Below are 19,219 nucleotides of genomic sequence, written 5' to 3'. Positions count from 1 at the left end.
TAATGACTAATTTATCATACTTAAGGTACACTTTATCCTCAGGCGCCTTATCTTTAGCAGTAGCCCAGAGCAGCTTTCTAATTGTTCTTAGCCTAGGTGAGAAGTCTTCCGAAATGTACGTTTGAGTTCCCTTCAGCTTCGAAGCATTTCTGAGAAGTTCCGCTTTTTCAGTGAAGTCAAAAAACCTTATAATCACCAGACGCGCTTTCCCTACCGCTTTTCTTCCTAGGCGGTGTAAACTTTCTAGGCTCTCTACTTTTATTTCAAGTTTACGTTCAAAAATTTCTGTTAGAATATGTTCCTTAGGACTATTTACCGTCTCTGCTTCAGACTCCTGAATCCCATACACGAGCAGATTGTTTCGTCGAGAATAATTTTCAATGTTGTCCACATTTCTCCTTAGTGAAGCAATCTCTTCGTTTAGTTCCACAAGCGTTTGCTCGCATGTCTCCATCCTTTTAGCTGTCTGTGAAAGCACTTCCAGTTTACCTTCAATGGAAGACAATCTCACGTTTGTCGAGGTAATGTGCGAGTCTAGCTTAACTCCGATAGCCTTTAGTTCACATGAAGAAGCTTTTTGATTTCGGAGAATTTCTTCGAGTTGATCTGCTATCCCTGGGCCTGGATTAAGCTCAACGTCCCCGCTTAACAACAGTGCAAGCAGACAAAATGAGTCAAAACACTCAGCAAAACATTCAAGCAAGACGCCTCGGCAAGGCAGCACAACCAAACAGAGGGAATCGCTTTTAAATTCACAGGAATTGCGATATCTACTAACCTGCATGAAAAAGACGAACAGGTTTAGCCGTGACTGCATCCTTCGGGTGCTGCCTTGCCCACTGGCGAAGAAATCTTGAGGGGCGGTTTCCATGAAATTTGATGATGTCGATGTTACTTGGGATAGCCATGGCGAATGCCGACAACGTTCATTGCAGCAGCCATCGGTGTCGTTGCGAAATCCAGTGTTGGCATGGAAGAGCATCGTCACTGGCACATGGTGATGCCGTTCATTCCACGGCGCAGCACACTGACAGTCGACGGGATGAAAAGAAGCAGTGTCGATGCACGAGGCAAAGACCTGCATGAAAAAGACGAACAGGTTTAGCCGTGACTGCATCCTTCGGGTGCTGCCTTGCCCACTGGCGAAGAAATCTTGAGGGGCGGTTTCCATGAAATTTGATGATGTCGATGTTACTTGGGATAGCCATGGCGAATGCCGACAACGTTCATTGCAGCAGCCATCGGTGTCGTTGCGAAATCCAGTGTTGGCATGGAAGAGCATCGTCACTGGCACATGGTGATGTCGTTCATTCCACGGCGCAGCACACTGACAGTCGACGGGATGAAAAGAAGCAGTGTCGATGCACGAGGCAAAGACCTGCATGAAAAAGACGAACAGGTTTAGCCGTGACTGCATCCTTCGGGTGCTGCCTTGCCCACTGGCGAAGAAATCTTGAGGGGCGGTTTCCATGAAATTTGATGATGTCGATGGTACTTGGGATAGCCATGGCGAATGCCGACAACGTTCATTGCAGCAGCCATCGGTGTCGTTGCGAAATCCAGTGTTGGCATGGAAGAGCATCGTCACTGGCACATGGTGATGTCGTTCATTCCACGGCGCAGCATACTGACAGTCGACGGGATGAAAAGAAGCAGTGTCGATGCACGAGGCAAAGACCTGCATGAAAAAGACGAACAGGTTTAGCCGTGCCTGCATCCTTCGGGTGCTGCCTTGCCCACTGGTGAAGAAATCTTGAGGGGCGGTTTCCATGAAATTTGATGATGTCGATGTTACTTGGGATAGCCATGGCGAATGCCGACAACGTTCATTGCAGCAGCCATCGGTGTCGTTGCGAAATCCAGTGTTGGCATGGAAGAGCATCGTCACTGGCACATGGTGATGTCGTTCATTCCACGGCGCAGCACACTGACAGTCGACGGGATGAAAAGAAGCAGTGTCGATGCACGAGGCAAAGACCTGCATGAAAAAGACGAACAGGTTTAGCCGTGCCTGCATCCTTCGGGTGCTGCCTTGCCCACTGGCGAAGAAATCTTGAGGGGCGGTTTCCATGAAATTTGATGATGTCGATGTTACTTGGGATAGCCATGGCGAATGCCGACAACGTTCATTGCAGCAGCCATCGGTCTCGTTGCGAAATCCAGTGTTGGCATGGAAGAGCATCGTCACTGGCACATGGTGATGTCGTTCATTCCACGGCGCAGCACACTGACAGTCGACGGGATGAAAAGAAGCAGTGTCGATGCACGAGGCAAAGACCTGCATGAAAAAGACGAACAGGTTTAGCCGTGACTGCATCCTTCGGGTGCTGCCTTGCCCATCTTTCTGTTAGCGCTGCTGCTGAAATTCAAGCCTTTTCTGTGACGGTCTAGTAGGTGCACTCTGGTAAGGAATGCCTATACTGGTGTGACAATGTCAGCACGACCTGCCGTGGTGGCGTCGGGGCAAGAACCATCGTAATGCATTGTGACGGCATTAAGCTCCTCAGCGATCGCCTAGCACTCACTGGTGGCGCAAAAAAATTGCCAGCAGACATGCAGTTCGTGTGTCACATTTTAACCACTGAGTACTGTACATGTTACCTTTATAGTAATACTGTTGTGATGAAAAGTTTGAAAGATCTTGTACGGCCTCCCTTAGCCTCTCCAATGAACTCTGTTTTTGCTATGCCAAGAAGAGCAACACGAACAAAAATAGGCACCTACAATATGTAAGACACATAGATACAGAGTGGTTGTGATACGTGGCGATGGGAGGTGTATGAAGAACTCGTTAAGCAAGCATCTGAGAGTCTCCTTAACCATCCACAAACAACTGCAGCAGCAGGTGTGAAATTTGCGTGTCATACTCTAATGTCATTGTTTACGCTTGCCGAATGTGCTTGGCAGATGCTTATCAAATGCTCATCAAGTGCTCATCAAATTTTGCAAGGTTTTCGTCATGTCATCACCTCATGGCTAACACTTGCAAGTTCTTTATCCATGCCAACAGCACGAAAAAAGAGGGCCTAATGTTTTGTTTTTATAGTGTGCATGCTAACAATTTTTTTCGTAAATGTTGTAGCGATTGGTACTGCAGTGCAAATTGCACTGAAAGTACGAAAATTCCTGAAATATCTTCAAGTTTCTATAGCTTCTCTCCACTTGGTAGCGGCAGAGTTACTGCTGCTGATTTTTCATCATTATTTCTCATCGTCCTGTTTTGCAGGTGTGAGCCATAGCAAGTACCCCAGGATTGCCTTATCAGGTGGCAGAGGTGAAGAGCACAGGTTGAAAGACTTGCCACATAAGCAGTCAAGGTATCTGTCTTGTTGCAGTATAGTTAGTGTGCTCTGTAGCCACTTTCAAAGGCTCACTTGAGTGCCACCATTGCAAGTTGTCAACATGTTAACAAAACCAACACGTGGTATTCGTATGCCTGATTTTTAGGCAACGACATGGGGTGTACAGGTGCATTTGGCATTTCACCGGTATGTTCATCTGTAGCGATGTGCAAAAGTGTGGTGTCTATCAGACGTGGCTATCAGACGTAAGCTAAAATTGTGTACAAAACCTGGGGCATAAATCGAGCAATGATGAGTCCAGTAGGTTTGTGCTTGCAGGCACCAGAACTTCCCTGGAAAACACTTTCAAATGTGAGATCATCTTATTTGCCCACAAAATGCAAAATGCCAAAACTATAAATACACATCTCCAGTACCACTTATTGTTGCCTAGGATATGACCTGCAGCAACTAAAATGCTGCCTGATCGGAACAAAAGCTACCAAACATTTGGCACAATCAAAACAGTGTACTCAAACAGTGTGTAATCAAACAGTGTAACATTGTGTATGTACTGTAACATACACAGAGAAACTACATATAATTTGTGAATTAGTGTTTGAGGGCTTCGTTGAAGAATGAACAACACTCTTCCGGAGCAAATATAATTAAACCTTAATGCATATAATGATCTTCAACGTGATGAAATCCAAAGTGTAAAGGATCTCCATTCATAACTTTATGAGCATAGAACGGCATCTATTTTTAACTGCATTGTAATGCAGTGTATTTGTCTATGATTTCAATGTAACGAAATTTTGTTGCTGCTGCAAAAGAAGATCAAGGCATTCCATGGAAGTGGTACCATGGACACTAGTGGTCAGTCCAATAGTTCAATTACACACAGCCGTTTGCGGATATACCACACTTGGCATCCTGGTCGAGCATGCTCCAGGAGTAACATTACCTCACTGCATTAATGCATACAGCATGTACGAAGTGTGGACTTTGTGTAAGCACTCAGTGTGGGATGTCATAGACAGTTCTGTCTACAGGAAGTGGTCTACATACATTGCATAAGCGAGAGAATGAGATAGAGCATGACGAGACAAGCTACAGTGCATCAGAATTTGAATTTCATGGAACATACAGTGATGCTTAACTGATCAAGTTTCCTTGAACTGTCAGTTCTAAAAATAACCAATACACCTCTCAATGCACCGTACAAATACCTCACTGTTTATAGGTCAAGCCACCCTCAGACATGGACCTGGATGGCCTTGGCAATGAACAAACAACAACAACAACAAAAAGCTTGCTGAGGTTTTAGTGTGAAATGTGAGAGAAATGATGCAGTCAGTAACGCCTGCATGCCTTTCAGGTGGTGCAGGAGCAATGAAAGCATACTGCATAAATATTTGCATCAAGCAAGGAAAGCCTTGGTTAAATAGTTTTGTACAATGTTGCCCAGATACAGAAGTATCTGGGCAACATTGCCCAGATACTTGCCAGCTGAGTGCTACTGTTCTAATGGGTAGCATATCCTTTCAAGAGAGATAGAACTAAAGAGGAAAACCAGGAAGATATTTCCTTTCAGAGTGCTGCTTGTGACTGTAATGATGTCCATGAAACATAATGTACAAATTATCTTTAACATGCAGTCGAACTCACTTATAACGATACCAGTATTAACATTATATTGGTTATAACAATGAGAAGCTGCTGCACCGTCAACTTTTGTATGTTTTCCATGGTGAAATAACCCACTTACTACAATACCTCAATGCTGCGTTATCGGTTATAATGATGAAATCTGGTTGCTGGGTGTCCGTGCGAAAGGTATTGAAATGCAAAATCCTTCAAAAAAGAAAGAACGAACGAGAAATTCGAGCCTCTGAACAATGGCCCTGCCAGCCGCCGTGCGCTCATTTTACAGCCTTCTGCGCACACCTCTCTCCCGTCGCCCTTCTGCCCCTCCAAACACGAATGGGCTGTGCCCATAGCTCTACGCTGCCAACTGGACCATGCCAACTGCGCTGCTCCCAGATTGCTTGCTGCCTCCTCATTTGGTGAAGTTCCGCAAACAGCTTAATCGCTCGCATTTAGATTGGTAGCTTCTGTGCTCATGGCCGACATAAGAGGCCGCAGTCTAGTGAGGCCTGAGTTGATCGAAAACTGTCAAAGCACTGGGCACATTAACTGGCTTCAGCTGCCTCTTTAATAGTTTTTCCTGAAGTCTACAGTATGGAAGTGCTGACTGCACACTGCAGAGGACTACAGGTTAACTTGGTAGCACTCACTCCTTACTCAATATTGCCTTAGTCACTTGTCACTCAAACTGCTGTGGGAGGTATCTCGTGGAAAGACACACCCGGGTCTGTTTTTCTCCGACTGTGTGAGCATTGCAGCACACTGCAGTAGTACATTACTGAGTAAAATGTACGGTGGTGAACTGAGTGAACGAGGAGTAGCATGAATTATGTGTACTTATGCATAGACCACAAAGTGTGGTCGTCGTCTGCTCGAATTTTAGTGGTAGCGGCAGCACAGGGGCTGGTGTGTGGCAAGCATCCACCGTAAGAGGCGTTAGTGGCCCTACCAATTGGAAAGGCGGAAAGGGAAAGGGAAGGGCAGGCAGTTCGTGGCTGACATTGCAGTTATCTAATTATAGGAGCAGCTGCAAAACAAGTTTCGACTTCTTTAAAAGTGTCTATGGATTAGATCAAGATGTAAAGGTACGAGATTGCCAACATTATGCTGAAAACCGTGGTATTTAGAATATTTGTTCTAAAATTGTGAATTTTAACGTTATTCGAGTGTAACACATGGGTCGAGCTCAAGCAACGAAAATCATGAAAAAATAACTCGCATTACAACAAACTAAATATGGCATTGTATACCGGTTATCAGCCAGCTGCCGTGTGCTCATTTGCCAGCCTGCATCTGCTTAGGCCCTTTTTTTTTTCTTCTCAGACAGTTGTATGAGGCGGGGTTGGCATAAAATTGCTTAGTATAATCGAAGCTTTTAGTACATCATTTCTATAAGGGCTTTGCCAAGACCAAACCAATTCTTCGTCACAATTCGAAAGGTCGTCGCATGACCGGGGGATGTATAATCAAGGTTACACTGCATACTGTTGCTCGATTCTTTTGCAATACATTTTCGTGACTTGATACTACATGTCACTGTCTCTATTATTCCAATTTGAAGCTCGGGGAAAACTGCCCAGGGTGTCACGTCTACCCCAAGGAACAAAGCCTTGAATATCCAACCCACAGTTAGGCTTCACCGCCTGGCAGGCTACGACAGGTGTAGCCAACAAATGGACACAGTGGTCGAAGGAAGCCACACTGCGGGAAATGCCCGCGAAGAGGATTCACAGAGCTGTCGCAGCCCATCCATTTTGAACGTCTGCAAGTCGAGGATTGTTGCGTGCAGTGAGAGTGAAAGCGTCCAATCGCCAGAAAGTGTTGACGACTCCAGCACCACCTTGAGCAAGGACACTAGTCCAAGGTTGGAAGAGAATGTTGACAGGTGTTCTCGAAAATCAATATGGAACTTTGAGGCTGTGGAAAGTGTGGAGCTTGAGGAAGCAGACAAAACAGCGAATAGTTCCAGTCTTGAAGAACAAGGTTTGCACTTTTTTACCCCTTTGGGTGCCATGTGTTCTTTCTAGGTGCCACAAATTCAATTTCTGTCTAAGTAACACATTAGCACGCTATAATTTCAAATGCAATGTTAGTGGTGATACGTTGCTAAGCATCTTGCACAGTTTCTGCATATGAAATCTCATGCTGAAACTAAAAGGAATGTAACAACTTTAAATAGGCTTATTAATGTTCCTCAGGAAGCATAGCCTCTTCATCATTATCATTTGTCCCTTAAGGCCTTGTCATCATCATTGAAGTCTTCTAAATCAGAGTTCACTAGGAGTTCTCAAGTTTCTGCATCGTTTAAAAAGCACGCGGGCTCTTTGCACTGGTTTGCAATGTTGAAAAATAAGAGACTCAAGCAGTACAAACACAATAAGCTTTGTCATGCCATTTGTTTTAAAAAAAACTATAAAATCTTGCTTAAATCAACTTCTGAGTAGATTGTCGCAACCAGTGTATAGATGTCTAAGGTTCACAAATTATCTTGGGCTTTGCCAGGAGTGTACATTGACGGCCAGGCTTGTACTACTGTATTATAGTGTGACACTTAGAAGGTTGCACTCCTTGCAGCGTGTACAAGGTCTCTTTTGACCCTTTCTTTGCCGCTGAAGAGTAGAGTTGTCACCGGAATTCCTACTGATTAGTCGATGACAAGTCATGAGAAAACACTTTGCAGTGTGAACTGATGATGAGATGTATATCCGTCAGCTTGCTTATATTTGTAGTTTTCAACACTAACTGGTGGTGCTTGTCAGTGTTCGTGGCATTGTGTGCATAGTTTTTCTCTTTATTATGGGTGGCTTGAATGCAACGCATTAGAAGGCCTCTACCAAGTTTGGCTTTATTTAACAAACAAGCATAGCAAACGCATGGCGCCCTGTCGATTGTGTCTACAAAGTATTACGGAATTGCGTGTCCCCCAGAAAACAGTCGAAATTTCAGAACCGAACACCACGCTCCTCTCCTCTCAAGGAAGCCTGCTCCCAACCAGAGGGTCATGGTCACATGCACAAATGGCTCTTTATAGTGCTTGTTTCGTCACTGATTATGATTAATCATCCAATGCGGGAGGTGCAACTCCGCAAGAAATGAGGCGGGGCTTGACACCGCGGTACATTCCTCGGCTTCGGGGTATGGGAGGAGGCAGGGAAGAAACATTGCTTGGGACATTACCAGAGGGAGAGGGAGAGAGTGTCTCCGTTGGCAGTGACGCCCGCCTTCTGACAGCGGGTTAACAGGACAGTTAATGTCTTCGATCTCTTCAGTAACGAACGAAGTTGAAAAATTGTTGTGGTAAAACATTTCTTGATGGCGTTTTACAGCTTCTAGTGCGTAACCAAAATTTGCAATGGGGCCTGTAAAGGGGCTATTTAAAGATGGCTGCCTATGCACCAGAGGTCTGAGAACGTTCTGGGCAATTTGGTAGGATTTGCATCATTTCATGTGGCCTAAATAAGGGCCAAAGCCAATTTTAAGGACAATTTCTGATATGAGCTGCACAGCTTTCAAACCTTTGTATGTGTTCCTTCAGTTGCAGTTGTCTTCTGTAAAGCTTGAAATTTTACTGATATAGTTGACTTGTTGATTGAATGACTGACTGGGTTTCTTTCGTGAGCAGCTGCGTCTGAATGCGCGAGGGTGTTTGCGCTTTACTTTCATTGAAATGCAGCGGCCATAGTCCAGATTCGAACTCGTTACCTTGCGCTCTGGGCTCAGCCAATGAAAGGCGTAGCAACTGCACCCCAGACTGGGTGATGACGAAATTTTTGCCAGATGAACAAACTTCCAACAGGCTATAGCAGCTGTCTTGTAATGGATTTACTCTAGCATTAATGTTAATTTTATCTTTTATCCATCTATAACTTCCAGCACTATATACAGAAGGCAATAGTGTTCAAACAAAGGATTTCTCAATCTGTAGCAAACATTTCGGCATGCAGACTTCTCTTCGTCAGGTCATTGGCTCCAGTCCGCGACATCTCTTCTTCGACTACTCTTGGTCATATTGTCTCCATCTTACTGTAAGCCTTTCTTGTCCGCAGCCAAGTATAACAGGCATGGACAATCGGGAGCAAAAGATATGCGATGACCGATACCCAAAATTAGCTTAAAAGAATAAAACCATTCAGGCAGCTAATTCTGTATATTGAAAATTTAGTTTTATCACATTTCACACACCTTCAGGATCATGACAAGCTTGCAGATTATGCTGAACAGATTGGAAATTTTCAGTTCTTTAGCGAGCTTTTTTAAGTTCACAAAATGACATGTTCACATGTGAGAACTCTCCACAGCAACATCAGATATGAAAACGGCTGCTATCTTGTAGCTGGCATACTTGGGAAGACCCTGTCCAGCCATTTGACTAATATGCCTGATGTAAAACATTGTTAAAAACGATGAAGGAAAGGAACCCACTATGTGGCGATGTACTCACACTGTGATCAAACACCCAGCCATCTAGCACCTAACTCACCTTGCTATAAGACTTCACACATATTATTCAAACTTGCAGCACATGTCCAATCAGAAGTGTTTGAAGATATATGCAACACTTTTAAAATATCACTATTTTCACCAGTGCAGTTGCTCTTGATGATATAATTGAATATAATTGTCCACAAAGCACCTACATGCACTCAGAATTACTTGAGGTTTGTGAGCTGAAGTTGTCCTTACTTGAAGCCATTTTGTTCACAACACGCTGGTTGGGATGTTGCTGGAGCTTCGAAAATCACTTGCACAAGTAAATCATGGAGGATGGAAGCCTCGATTTAGATAAGCTGTCGACCTAATGAACCTGTTGAAGTGCCAAGTGCAACTCTGATGAATTGTTTTTCAGTTCTGCTAACAGGTATAATTAAGATAAACCCTTAGTGGCTGTCAGCTGCACATAAATTCTGTGCTTAATTATAGGAACGCAGATGCACTGAGATGTGCACTGCTTTTGTTCTTTTTTCTGTGTAAGACATAATTGTAGGATTTGTGACCATTCGGTTGAATCAGTGTCCGCATTCATTGAGCGGTTCGTGCATGGCCTAGGTGGAGGGGAATATAGGACCATACGTCTGCACTATATTTAAATCTGATCGAACTCTCTTGAGGCCAGAATGTTTCAGAATACTAGACATAAGACATGAATGAAAAGGTAAATGTATCACTAAATCTAACTGCAAAGGAGAACTATAGTGTTAATACATATTTAATGAATGCATCAACGGGCACAGGTCTTGCAACATCAGAGAAAGATGTTCATTTATTGGTTACTCTGTAGGCTTCTGCAGGCTGCAGAAGCCGGGAGCTACTATAGTACTACATAGGATTAGGATGCATGATGGACATTTTGTCATGAGCCATCTGAAAGCAGGGTACATGTCGAGGTTCCTCCGTGGCTCTGGCACTTTGATGCTGAGTATGATGTCGTGAGTTCAATTCTGATCCCTGAGCAACTTGTGTTTCAACTGGGCTTGGGTATAAATGTGCTTGTGTGCAAATGTGCTTGTGTGCCATACCTTCTGTACGTGTTCAAGAACGCCAGATGTTCAAAACCTACCAGGAGCCCTCCTCTACGTCATCTCTCATTGTGCACCTGTTGGTTTGAGCTGTCAAACCCCAGCAACCAATCAGTCCAAATAATCTGTTCATAAACAGTGAAATAGTATAAGTCCCTGCGTGCCTTCTCGACTTTGTCCCCAACTCTCCTTGTTCTACACTGAAACTTGTGCTATTTATGTGTTACCAACTTGCCCAAAGGTACAACCTATTTAGGTAGTCTGTTGACAAAGCTCATTTATGAACAGTTATGCCTTGACTGTTTCTTTTAACAGTAATGTAAGCTGGTTAGCCAGTACGCAGGGCCCAGAGGTGGAATATGGTGACATACGGGGTGCATTACCGCCACCAGGGTACGTGCCTCTGCACTTCACAGGCTTATTCAAGTTAAAGTTCAAGTTTATTCATCAACGATGTCAGATTTACAAGAATTGTATGCAAAATGAGCACTACACAGGGAGTCCCAAAGTTACAAACTGTCAGGGGGACTCCCATACATGAAAAAATAAAAAAAAGACAATACAGATCAAGCATTGGTTACGGTGGCATTACAGACTAAATAAGAAACAGCGCGAAAAAAAGAACTCAAAACTGTTTAGTAAGACAAAAAATTGCGAAGAAGACTTCTGTAGTGAACAAGCAATACAAATGTAAAATACAATAAAAATATGAGTAATAAACGTGTAGTCTAATAGCTAAGTCAATTATGATTACAATCACAAAAGCAGTGGTTAGGATGAAGAGAGTTGCTGCATAAAGTATTTCTTAACCTGATTCTTGAATATATGCTCTGTGGGGGATGATTTAATGGTATGTGGAATAGAATTCCATAATTTTATTCCCGCAAATGTGGTAGTGAACCTACCATAGTTTGTGTGCACTTTAGGCAAAAGACGATTATCGAGTTCAGAGAACCTAGTAGTGTTAGTATTTACAAAAGTTTCAATAACAAAGCCATCTATGTGTGCAATATTACGAAATAACTTATAGATCACGATTGTTAACTTTAACTGAAAGAGCTGATGAAGAGGATGAATGTTTAAACTGCAATAAAGTGGCGTTGCATTTGATAGGAAATGGCTGAAAGTCATGAAGCGAATCGCCTGATTCTGCATGCGTTGAAGTTGGCTGAGGTGAGCGAGGTATGTGTTTCCCCAGGCTGATATGCAGTAAGATAAATGGCTGTGAATGTGTGCATGATAAAGGGAATGGATAATGTGTGGCTGAAAGTACGAGCGGGTTTTGATTATGGCGCGTATTCCAAACGATATCTTACGGACAAGTGACTGCGCATGAAGATTGAATTTCAGATGCCTGTCTAAAACTACGCCAAGAAACTTAGTGCTAACAGATATTGGTATTAAGTTGTTTTCAAGACGCACCGATATAGAGTTCGAAATTAGTGTCGGGAAGGAATGAAAAACCATAAAAACCATTTTTAGAGAATTGATGCACAACATGTTCTTTTGACACCAGGAAGTTATGTTATGCAGATCAACGTTAACATTTTGCTGTAGCTCGTCGACATCGTTAGCACAAGTAAAAATAGTGGTGTCATCTGCATATAATATACAGTCCGTAGTGGTTAGAACATTAGGTAGGTCGTTGATAAATAGCAGAAACAGCAGCGGGCCAAGGATCGAGCCCTGAGGAACGCCTTGATATATGTTCTTAGCAGATGAAAGTTTGCCGTCAATCTGAACAACTTGAGTACGATTAGTTAGGTAGCTAGAAATAAGCTGAAGTGCTGGGCCAGTAATGCCGTAAGATTCAAGTTTATGTATTAGAATTTTGTGATTAATGGTGTCAAAGGCTTTTGTTAAATCTATGAATACACTTCCAACCAGCAAGACTTGGTCGATTGCCTTCTTGACTTTGTCAGCAAAGGTTAGAAGCGTAAGCTCAGTTGAGCAACCCTGCCGATAGTAGATTAAATTTTGCTAGGTAGGATGATAAACGTGTATGAACTAGTCGGTCAATGATTTTACTGAAAAATGAAAGAATACAAATAGGCCTGTAGTTATTCAAAAGTTCATGATTGCCTTTTTTGTAAACAGGTGTTATTTTACCAACTTTCAGAGAACTGGGAAATATGCCTGCTTTAAACATTTTGTTAACAATATTGGCTATGATAGGAGACAGTTCATTAGAAACTAACTTGATACGTGATGGGTGAACAGAGTCTAGGCCAGGTCCAGTAGACCTAAGCGAAGATATAACATGAAGAACTTCCTTTGCATTCGTAGGTCGCAAGTAGAAAGAATGAAGATGACGAGGCAATGTCGGTAATGGGGGATCTGTTTGAGAATTGCAAGTACTGCTAAAATACTCGCTGAAGGCATTCATATCAGCTGGGTGGCAGTATGTATGTGTCTCAGTTTTTATTTTTGTTAAATGCTCACGGCATTTATTATTTAAGAATTCGTTAATGACCTGCCAGTTGCGCCTCGTATTATTGCCATTATTCAAAATCTTGTTCTGAAAGTAATCTCGTTTAGCACATTTAAGTTCTGCTGCAAGCGTGTTAGAATATTTTTTGAAACGAGATTTAAGTTCACAGTTAAATGGTTCACAAATTACCTTTATGTGGAGCCGATTTTTCTTCAATATACATCGAAGTAGCGCTTTCGTGACCCAAGGTTTTCGAGGGGAACTGAAGAGTTAGGATAGATGTAGTAGTGCATTCATGAATGCAGCGTGTAACTTCAGCCAAGAACAACTGATAAGCCTCTTCCGCGGAAGATTCACAGAGTACTGCAGTCCAGTCATTTGACTGTATCACAGAGATAAATTTTTGAGAGTCGAAATGTGCTTTCTCTTTCTTTTCAATCGCTTTAGAATTTTCTCTACCTAAAGTCAAAAATACAGGGTAGTGGTCGGTTATGCTGTGCTCGATGACTCCTGCCGTATGATCTGTAGTAAAGTTGGTTAATATGTGATCAATTAACGTATTAGATCCTGTCATTTCACATCTAGTTGGAGAAGTGATTAGAGAAGCAAGGCCATAGCTAAGAAAAGACGCAAGATAATCAGAACATGATGGACTATTAGGGTCGATAATGTTTATGTTGATGTCTCCGCAGATAATGACATTTTTGTTTTCGTTCGCAACAGTGTGCAACAACTTTTCAAACTGCAGACAAAACTCAGAGTATGACGAAGATGGCGAACGATAAATGCACGCTAACACTGTGTTCCGGCCATCAATTGAAAAAACACTCTGATCAAATTCTAACCATATAGGTTCGCAGATCAGATTAGAAAAGGCAAGTATATTGCGGCGTTTGTATGGCAATGATGATTTAATAAATATGGCAGGTCCGCCGCCACGTGGCGTAGCACGATAGCAGTACTCTGCATTGTACTCTGGTAGCGCATATAAATTTCTATCGTCCGGTGACAACCATGTCTCAGATAGACAGATAAAAGAGAAGTTGTGATTAATTATGGAAAGAAATGCTATGAGGCTGTCATAGTTTTTTCGTAGACTACGAATATTGAAATGTATTAGCGATAACTTGGGAGTTTTATCACTGAAATGTTTTTTAAGATCCTGACAAGAAAGCATTCTTGCGCAGGTTTAAGATACGCAGTCGCAAACACTAGTAAGCTAGGTGAAAACAGTAAGATCACCCGCACTAGAGATCCGGTACACACGGCTGTCGTCTGTCTTCTGCGCCTTGATTACGCAGTGGTCTGTCCAGAGGTGTTTCCAGCCTCTTGCCTTTTGCAGCTCAAGAGTTTGTGCAAACAGCCGCTTTCTTTCTTGCGTAAGATGTTCATTTACGTATAAGGGCTTCTGATCCTTTTGTGGAAACCCAAGGTTCACAGTGGTCAAGCGAGCCTTGCGTGCCTTTTTCACGAACTCAGTTTTTTTTTCTCGGGAGCAAAAGCGTGCAATAATATTTGTTTCTTTTTTAGCTGGTACACGATGTGCAGTATCGACATCCTCAGGAGCGATTTTGCATCCTATAGCATCACCCATAGACTGAACAACCGCAAGACAGCTTTCACCTTTGGTTGCAGGGACACCTTTTATTTCTACGTTACTTAGTCGGGAGTACTGTTCCAGTTCAGGAACCCTGCGCGCCAAGTCGACATTTTCATCTTTCAGAGCCCTGTTTTCAACAGCAAGATCTATATTCTGCTTCTTAACCGTCTCGAAAAGTTCATTAAACATGTTCAGGCTGTCACGCATCACAGCAACCTCAGCCCGTAAAGCGTCCATTTCTTTTGCCAACTCAGCATTGGTCGGCATTGTGTAAACAACACGAAATTTGGCAGCAGCGGCAGCAGTATACACAGAGAAAAATATGGTTGGAAGGCAAAGGAAAAAAAAAAGACCGACCTGTGGCAAAAGTAGAAGTAGATTAGCGACTTGCTCGCGACCGCAACCGCCGCTGCCAAAAGTGAGCGACAGCGTCAGCGATGCCTGCTTATATGTGGGAGCTTGGCCGGTAGAGGGCAGACGTAGCAGACCAGTCACTGTCGTGACAAGGTGGTCAGCTGGGCACCGCACGTGTAGAGGCGATGCGCTTTCCTTGCTTCGGCTTGTGGATTGCTTCGGCTCGTGGATTGGCCAGCGCACAATATTCAGGATGCTGCATAAATAACGAAGGCATCTATAAATGTCTTCTTCAGCCAAACCGTTAGCTTACTCGTGCCAATATCTCAGCACACAGGTAGAATTTCAAGGTGTCTATTTTGTTTAATGCTACAGTGTTTGCATGCGACGGCTCCCACCATGTCATCAGTCGGGTGACTGAGAATTCTACAGCGTACAAGCAACCTCTCTATCAGGCTTTCGTAGAATATGAAAAAGGCACTTGATTCAGTAAAGGTACCAACCGTCATTGAGGCATTGCATAATCAAGGAGTACACAGAGCATACGTGAATATGTTAGCAAATATTTACAAAATCTTCAGAGCTACCTTAATTCTCCACAAGAAAAGTAAAAAAATACCTATCAAGAAAGGGGTCAAGGATAGAGACAATCTCTCCAACACTATTCACTACATGCTCAGGAGTATTCAAGCTGTTAGGGTGGGAAGGATTGGGAGTTAGCATCAACAGCAAATATCTCGGCAACCTGTAGTTTGCAGATGACATTGTTCTGTTTAGCAACACCAGGGATGAATTGCATCAAATTATTGAGGACCTTACACCTGAGCCACATGGGCACGTTTCAAAGGCCCTTGAGTCGAAAGCCTTTGAAACTACCAAATTCTGTTAAACTCAAAGGAGCTGTGTTGCTGCCACTTGGCAGTTTCCAACAGCCATTGAGAGTTTTACTTGTTTCACATTATGAACCAGCGGTGCACTGGTAGCCATGCCAAAGCTGCACAATAAAACAAGAAAAAAAATCTAATTCACAATTTGTAGCACAATCAGCTCATACATAAATTATTTTTAACTCAGTGCTGATAGAACTTGCTGAAAGTTTTTAGAGAATGTTTCGGTGACAGAAATTTTTTGCTCCAAATCAGAAAAAATGAACACTTGCTAAAAGCAGAAAAGAAACATTTCAAGAAGTTGACGTTTCTAGACCCATGTGGGTCTCGTACACAATGGAGTGAAAGCACAGAATGCCGTCCTTTAAGTAGTGACAAGAATGTGCATGTTCCTTCTGACATATAGCCACATGTCCGGTTTAGTGTATGGTCAGTAGATGGTATGTAGACGAGTTCTAGTAAAAGGCAATCTAGATTCTAGATTTTTCGGTGGCAATGATTTGTGCTGATTTCCAGTCTCTGGTGCAGCCCGTGTCAGCAACATGTTCAACCAATGCGTTGTCTGAGACACAGCATTATATTTCCCGATTCACCGATTTATGATGCCCTACAGTCTCTGCACTCTATCTCGTAAACAACTCCCGGGAAATGTGTCTGTTCCAAATCATAGTCTGTGCAAGCAAGACTGCCCTCAATTTACTTGAAGGCACATGTGCAATTTGAACAAAAGGATCTTTAAATATTCTTTCCAGCATTTTGCTTGTTCCAGGTGCGTATGGAATGGGCACACGCTGTTCTTTTTATTTTTCCAGGGCTTTGTCTCCCTAAATGAGGGCTAACTGGCATACTTATTTCCCCAGAAGTTGACAGGTGTAACCGCTGCCTGCGAGATCCTTCCTTATCCTCTGCAATTCTTTTTTCTGAGAATTATGCTTTGGGCACAGTCGAAATGCTTGGTTAAATAAGAACGCCGCCACGGTGTGCTTGTGGCCCATGGGTTGTTACGAGTTGAAGCTGAGGTTTCTGCCTGTGTGCTTACGCTTCCAGTACACAGATGTGCCAAAGATGGCTGGTGTGTACTCCACAAGCAATGTCCAGGAATATAATACAACCATTGCCCTCCTCCTCCTCGAACATAAACTGAATGCTTGGTTGAATGGAGTTTAGGCTATCAATGAAAGGCAACGCGTCACAGCGGAGCACCACACCAAAACAGTAATCTACGCAGCATACGGAGAACTTCGGTGGATGCCCAAATGTAGTCACAGCTGTGCTCTCTGCGGTTTCCAGGGCTATGTTGGCACAGGTAATTGAGACATGGCTGTGCCAAGAACTTGCGTGTAAATTCATCATCATCAGCCTGTTTTATGTCCACTGTAGGATGAAGGCCTCTCCCTGCGATCTCCAATTACCCCTGTCCAGCACCAATCAATTCCAACTAGTGCCTGTGAGTTTCCTAATTCCATCACCCCACGTAGCTTTCTGCCATTCTCGACTGTGCTTCCCTTTTCTTGGCATCCGTTCTGTAACTGGAATGGTCCACCGGTTGGTTATCTAACCTACACATTACATGGTCTGCCCAGCTCCATTTTTTCCTCTTGATGTCAATTAGAATATCAGCTATCCTCGTTTGCTTTCTGATCAAGACTGCTCTCTTCCCATCTCATAATGTTACGCTCAAAATTCCTCGTTCGATCGCTCTTTGCACAGTTCTCAACTTTTTCTCGAGCTTCTTTGTCAACCTCCTAGTTTCTGCCCCATATGTTAGCACCGGTAGAATGCACTGATTGTAAACCTTTCTTTTCAATGATATTGGTCAACTTCCAGTCAGGATCCGGAAGTGTCAGCCGTATGCACTCCAACCCAATTCTTAATTGAAGACAAAGTAGGTGTTGCTCAAGTAGACTCATTGTCTTTCATGACTTGCGATGAGCGTGTAGTATCTGTGCAAAATTATATTTATCTAGGTCAATTACTCACACAGGACTCTGATCATGATTTGGAATGCATACAGCAGGCATTACCAAATCATGACTGGCAGCTTACCACTATCTTTGAAAATAAAAGTGTACAATGATTCCATTCTACCAGTTCTTGCAGAAACTGAGAAGAATCCTGAGAAGAAGTTAGACTGTACAACAAGCAATGGAACGAGAAATGCTAGGCATAATGTTAAGAGGCAAGAAGACAGTGATGTGGATTAGAGCGAATATATTCTAGTTGACATTAAGAGGCAGAGATGGAGCTGGGCAGGTCATGTAATGTGTCGGGCAGATAACCAGTGGTCTGCTAGAGCTACAGAATGATTACCAAGAGAACGGAAGTGCGATCAATGACAAACAAAATCTTAGACAATGCGAAAAATCTAGTAAATTTGTAGGCATCGGATAGAATTGGCTAGCACAAGACAAGGGTAATTGGAGATCGCTGGGAAACGCCTTGGTGCTGCAGTGAACATAAAAATTGTCTGCTGCTGATGATGATAATGACCTGTGCGTCATCAGTAGCACAGCCATACTAAAAGCTTTCTTTCAACAAGGAAATAGTGGTGCCATCTGTAACTGTTAAAGCACCATTGATAGCGTAGTACTAATAGATGGCCTTTTACCGCTAGTATGGGTTCAAGGACAAGCTTTGTTCTACATCTGTTTGCCCTTGACCCATACATAATGAATTTATAAGGCAGCGTGCGTCATCTGCTTTAAGTGTGTTCGGTACATTCTTTACAGATATAGCAAGTATGATATTGAGAGAGCTCAAGACAATCAAGCAGCAAAATGAACAAATCCTGGCAGCCCTTGGTGTACCCAACCAAAACAAGAATATGGAACTTGGCAAAATGAAGCTGCCTGTAGCTGACATAGACAGCCTGGATGCCTTGGAATTAAAGTTGGCAACAGATCCAGTCTTTCGGGCTTGCCTTGTAAGTACATGGTTCATATTATTTTCAATGTTGAGCAAGCAAGTCTGCACTGTGATCCTGTTTAACAGCAGCACTTGGGACATTGTGTGCTTGTTCCAACTAGGCTTCCAGCATTTAACATACAGGATGCCGTACATAAAGAAGACACGTATATATGACTACTTTGACTAAACCACTCCCTTATTCATGCTCATACTTTGCATTTCGAAGTCTATTTTGTTTATAAGTGGGTTTATATAGAGTGCCTGCCCTTTTTGTTCAGAATAAATCTGAAGTCCTTGTGTGTCATCCGCAGTGACGCCAGACAATAAATGGCAGTTCTCCCAGCAAGAGAAAAAAGCCATTTCAGTATATTGAGCGCCTATACCTTCTCTGTTAAACATTTGTAGCGTACCATCTTTAAAGGTATGCTGCAATGTAATCAGAAGGTCCCTCTGGTTGGTTATCCTATTTTGGGAAATGGTACTAAAAATGAGAGAAGAAAAAAGGAGTACACACAAGGGACTGGCTAACACTATGTTCGAGCACTGTCACACATTCTCTGTCAAAGTGTCACACAGCCATACAGTGATAGTTT

The 19,219-nt window shown here is 43.0% G+C and overlaps 1 protein-coding gene across 5 annotated transcripts in view; it reads left to right on the top strand.

The window, feature by feature from the left end:
- Positions 1 to 19,219, top strand: part of LOC135910254 (uncharacterized) — a 50,317-nt gene that overhangs the window by 17,157 nt on the left and 13,941 nt on the right. For all 5 annotated transcript variants that reach the window (XR_010566962.2, XM_065442322.2, XM_065442321.2 and 2 more), the window contains 3 exons: positions 3,227 to 3,317; positions 6,493 to 6,914; positions 18,449 to 18,642. Coding sequence is in view for 4 of the 5 variants with exons in the window: in XM_065442322.2 (XP_065298394.1) it covers positions 3,227 to 3,317; positions 6,493 to 6,914; positions 18,449 to 18,642 (707 nt within the window). In the remaining variant the exon portion in view is untranslated. The remainder of the gene's footprint in view (positions 1 to 3,226; positions 3,318 to 6,492; positions 6,915 to 18,448; positions 18,643 to 19,219) is intronic.

The sequence above is a fragment of the Dermacentor albipictus genome, chromosome 10 (genome assembly GCF_038994185.2).
Source record: "Dermacentor albipictus isolate Rhodes 1998 colony chromosome 10, USDA_Dalb.pri_finalv2, whole genome shotgun sequence".
Taxonomy (NCBI): domain Eukaryota; kingdom Metazoa; phylum Arthropoda; class Arachnida; order Ixodida; family Ixodidae; genus Dermacentor; species Dermacentor albipictus.
This window is presented reverse-complemented; position numbering and strand designations above follow the sequence as displayed.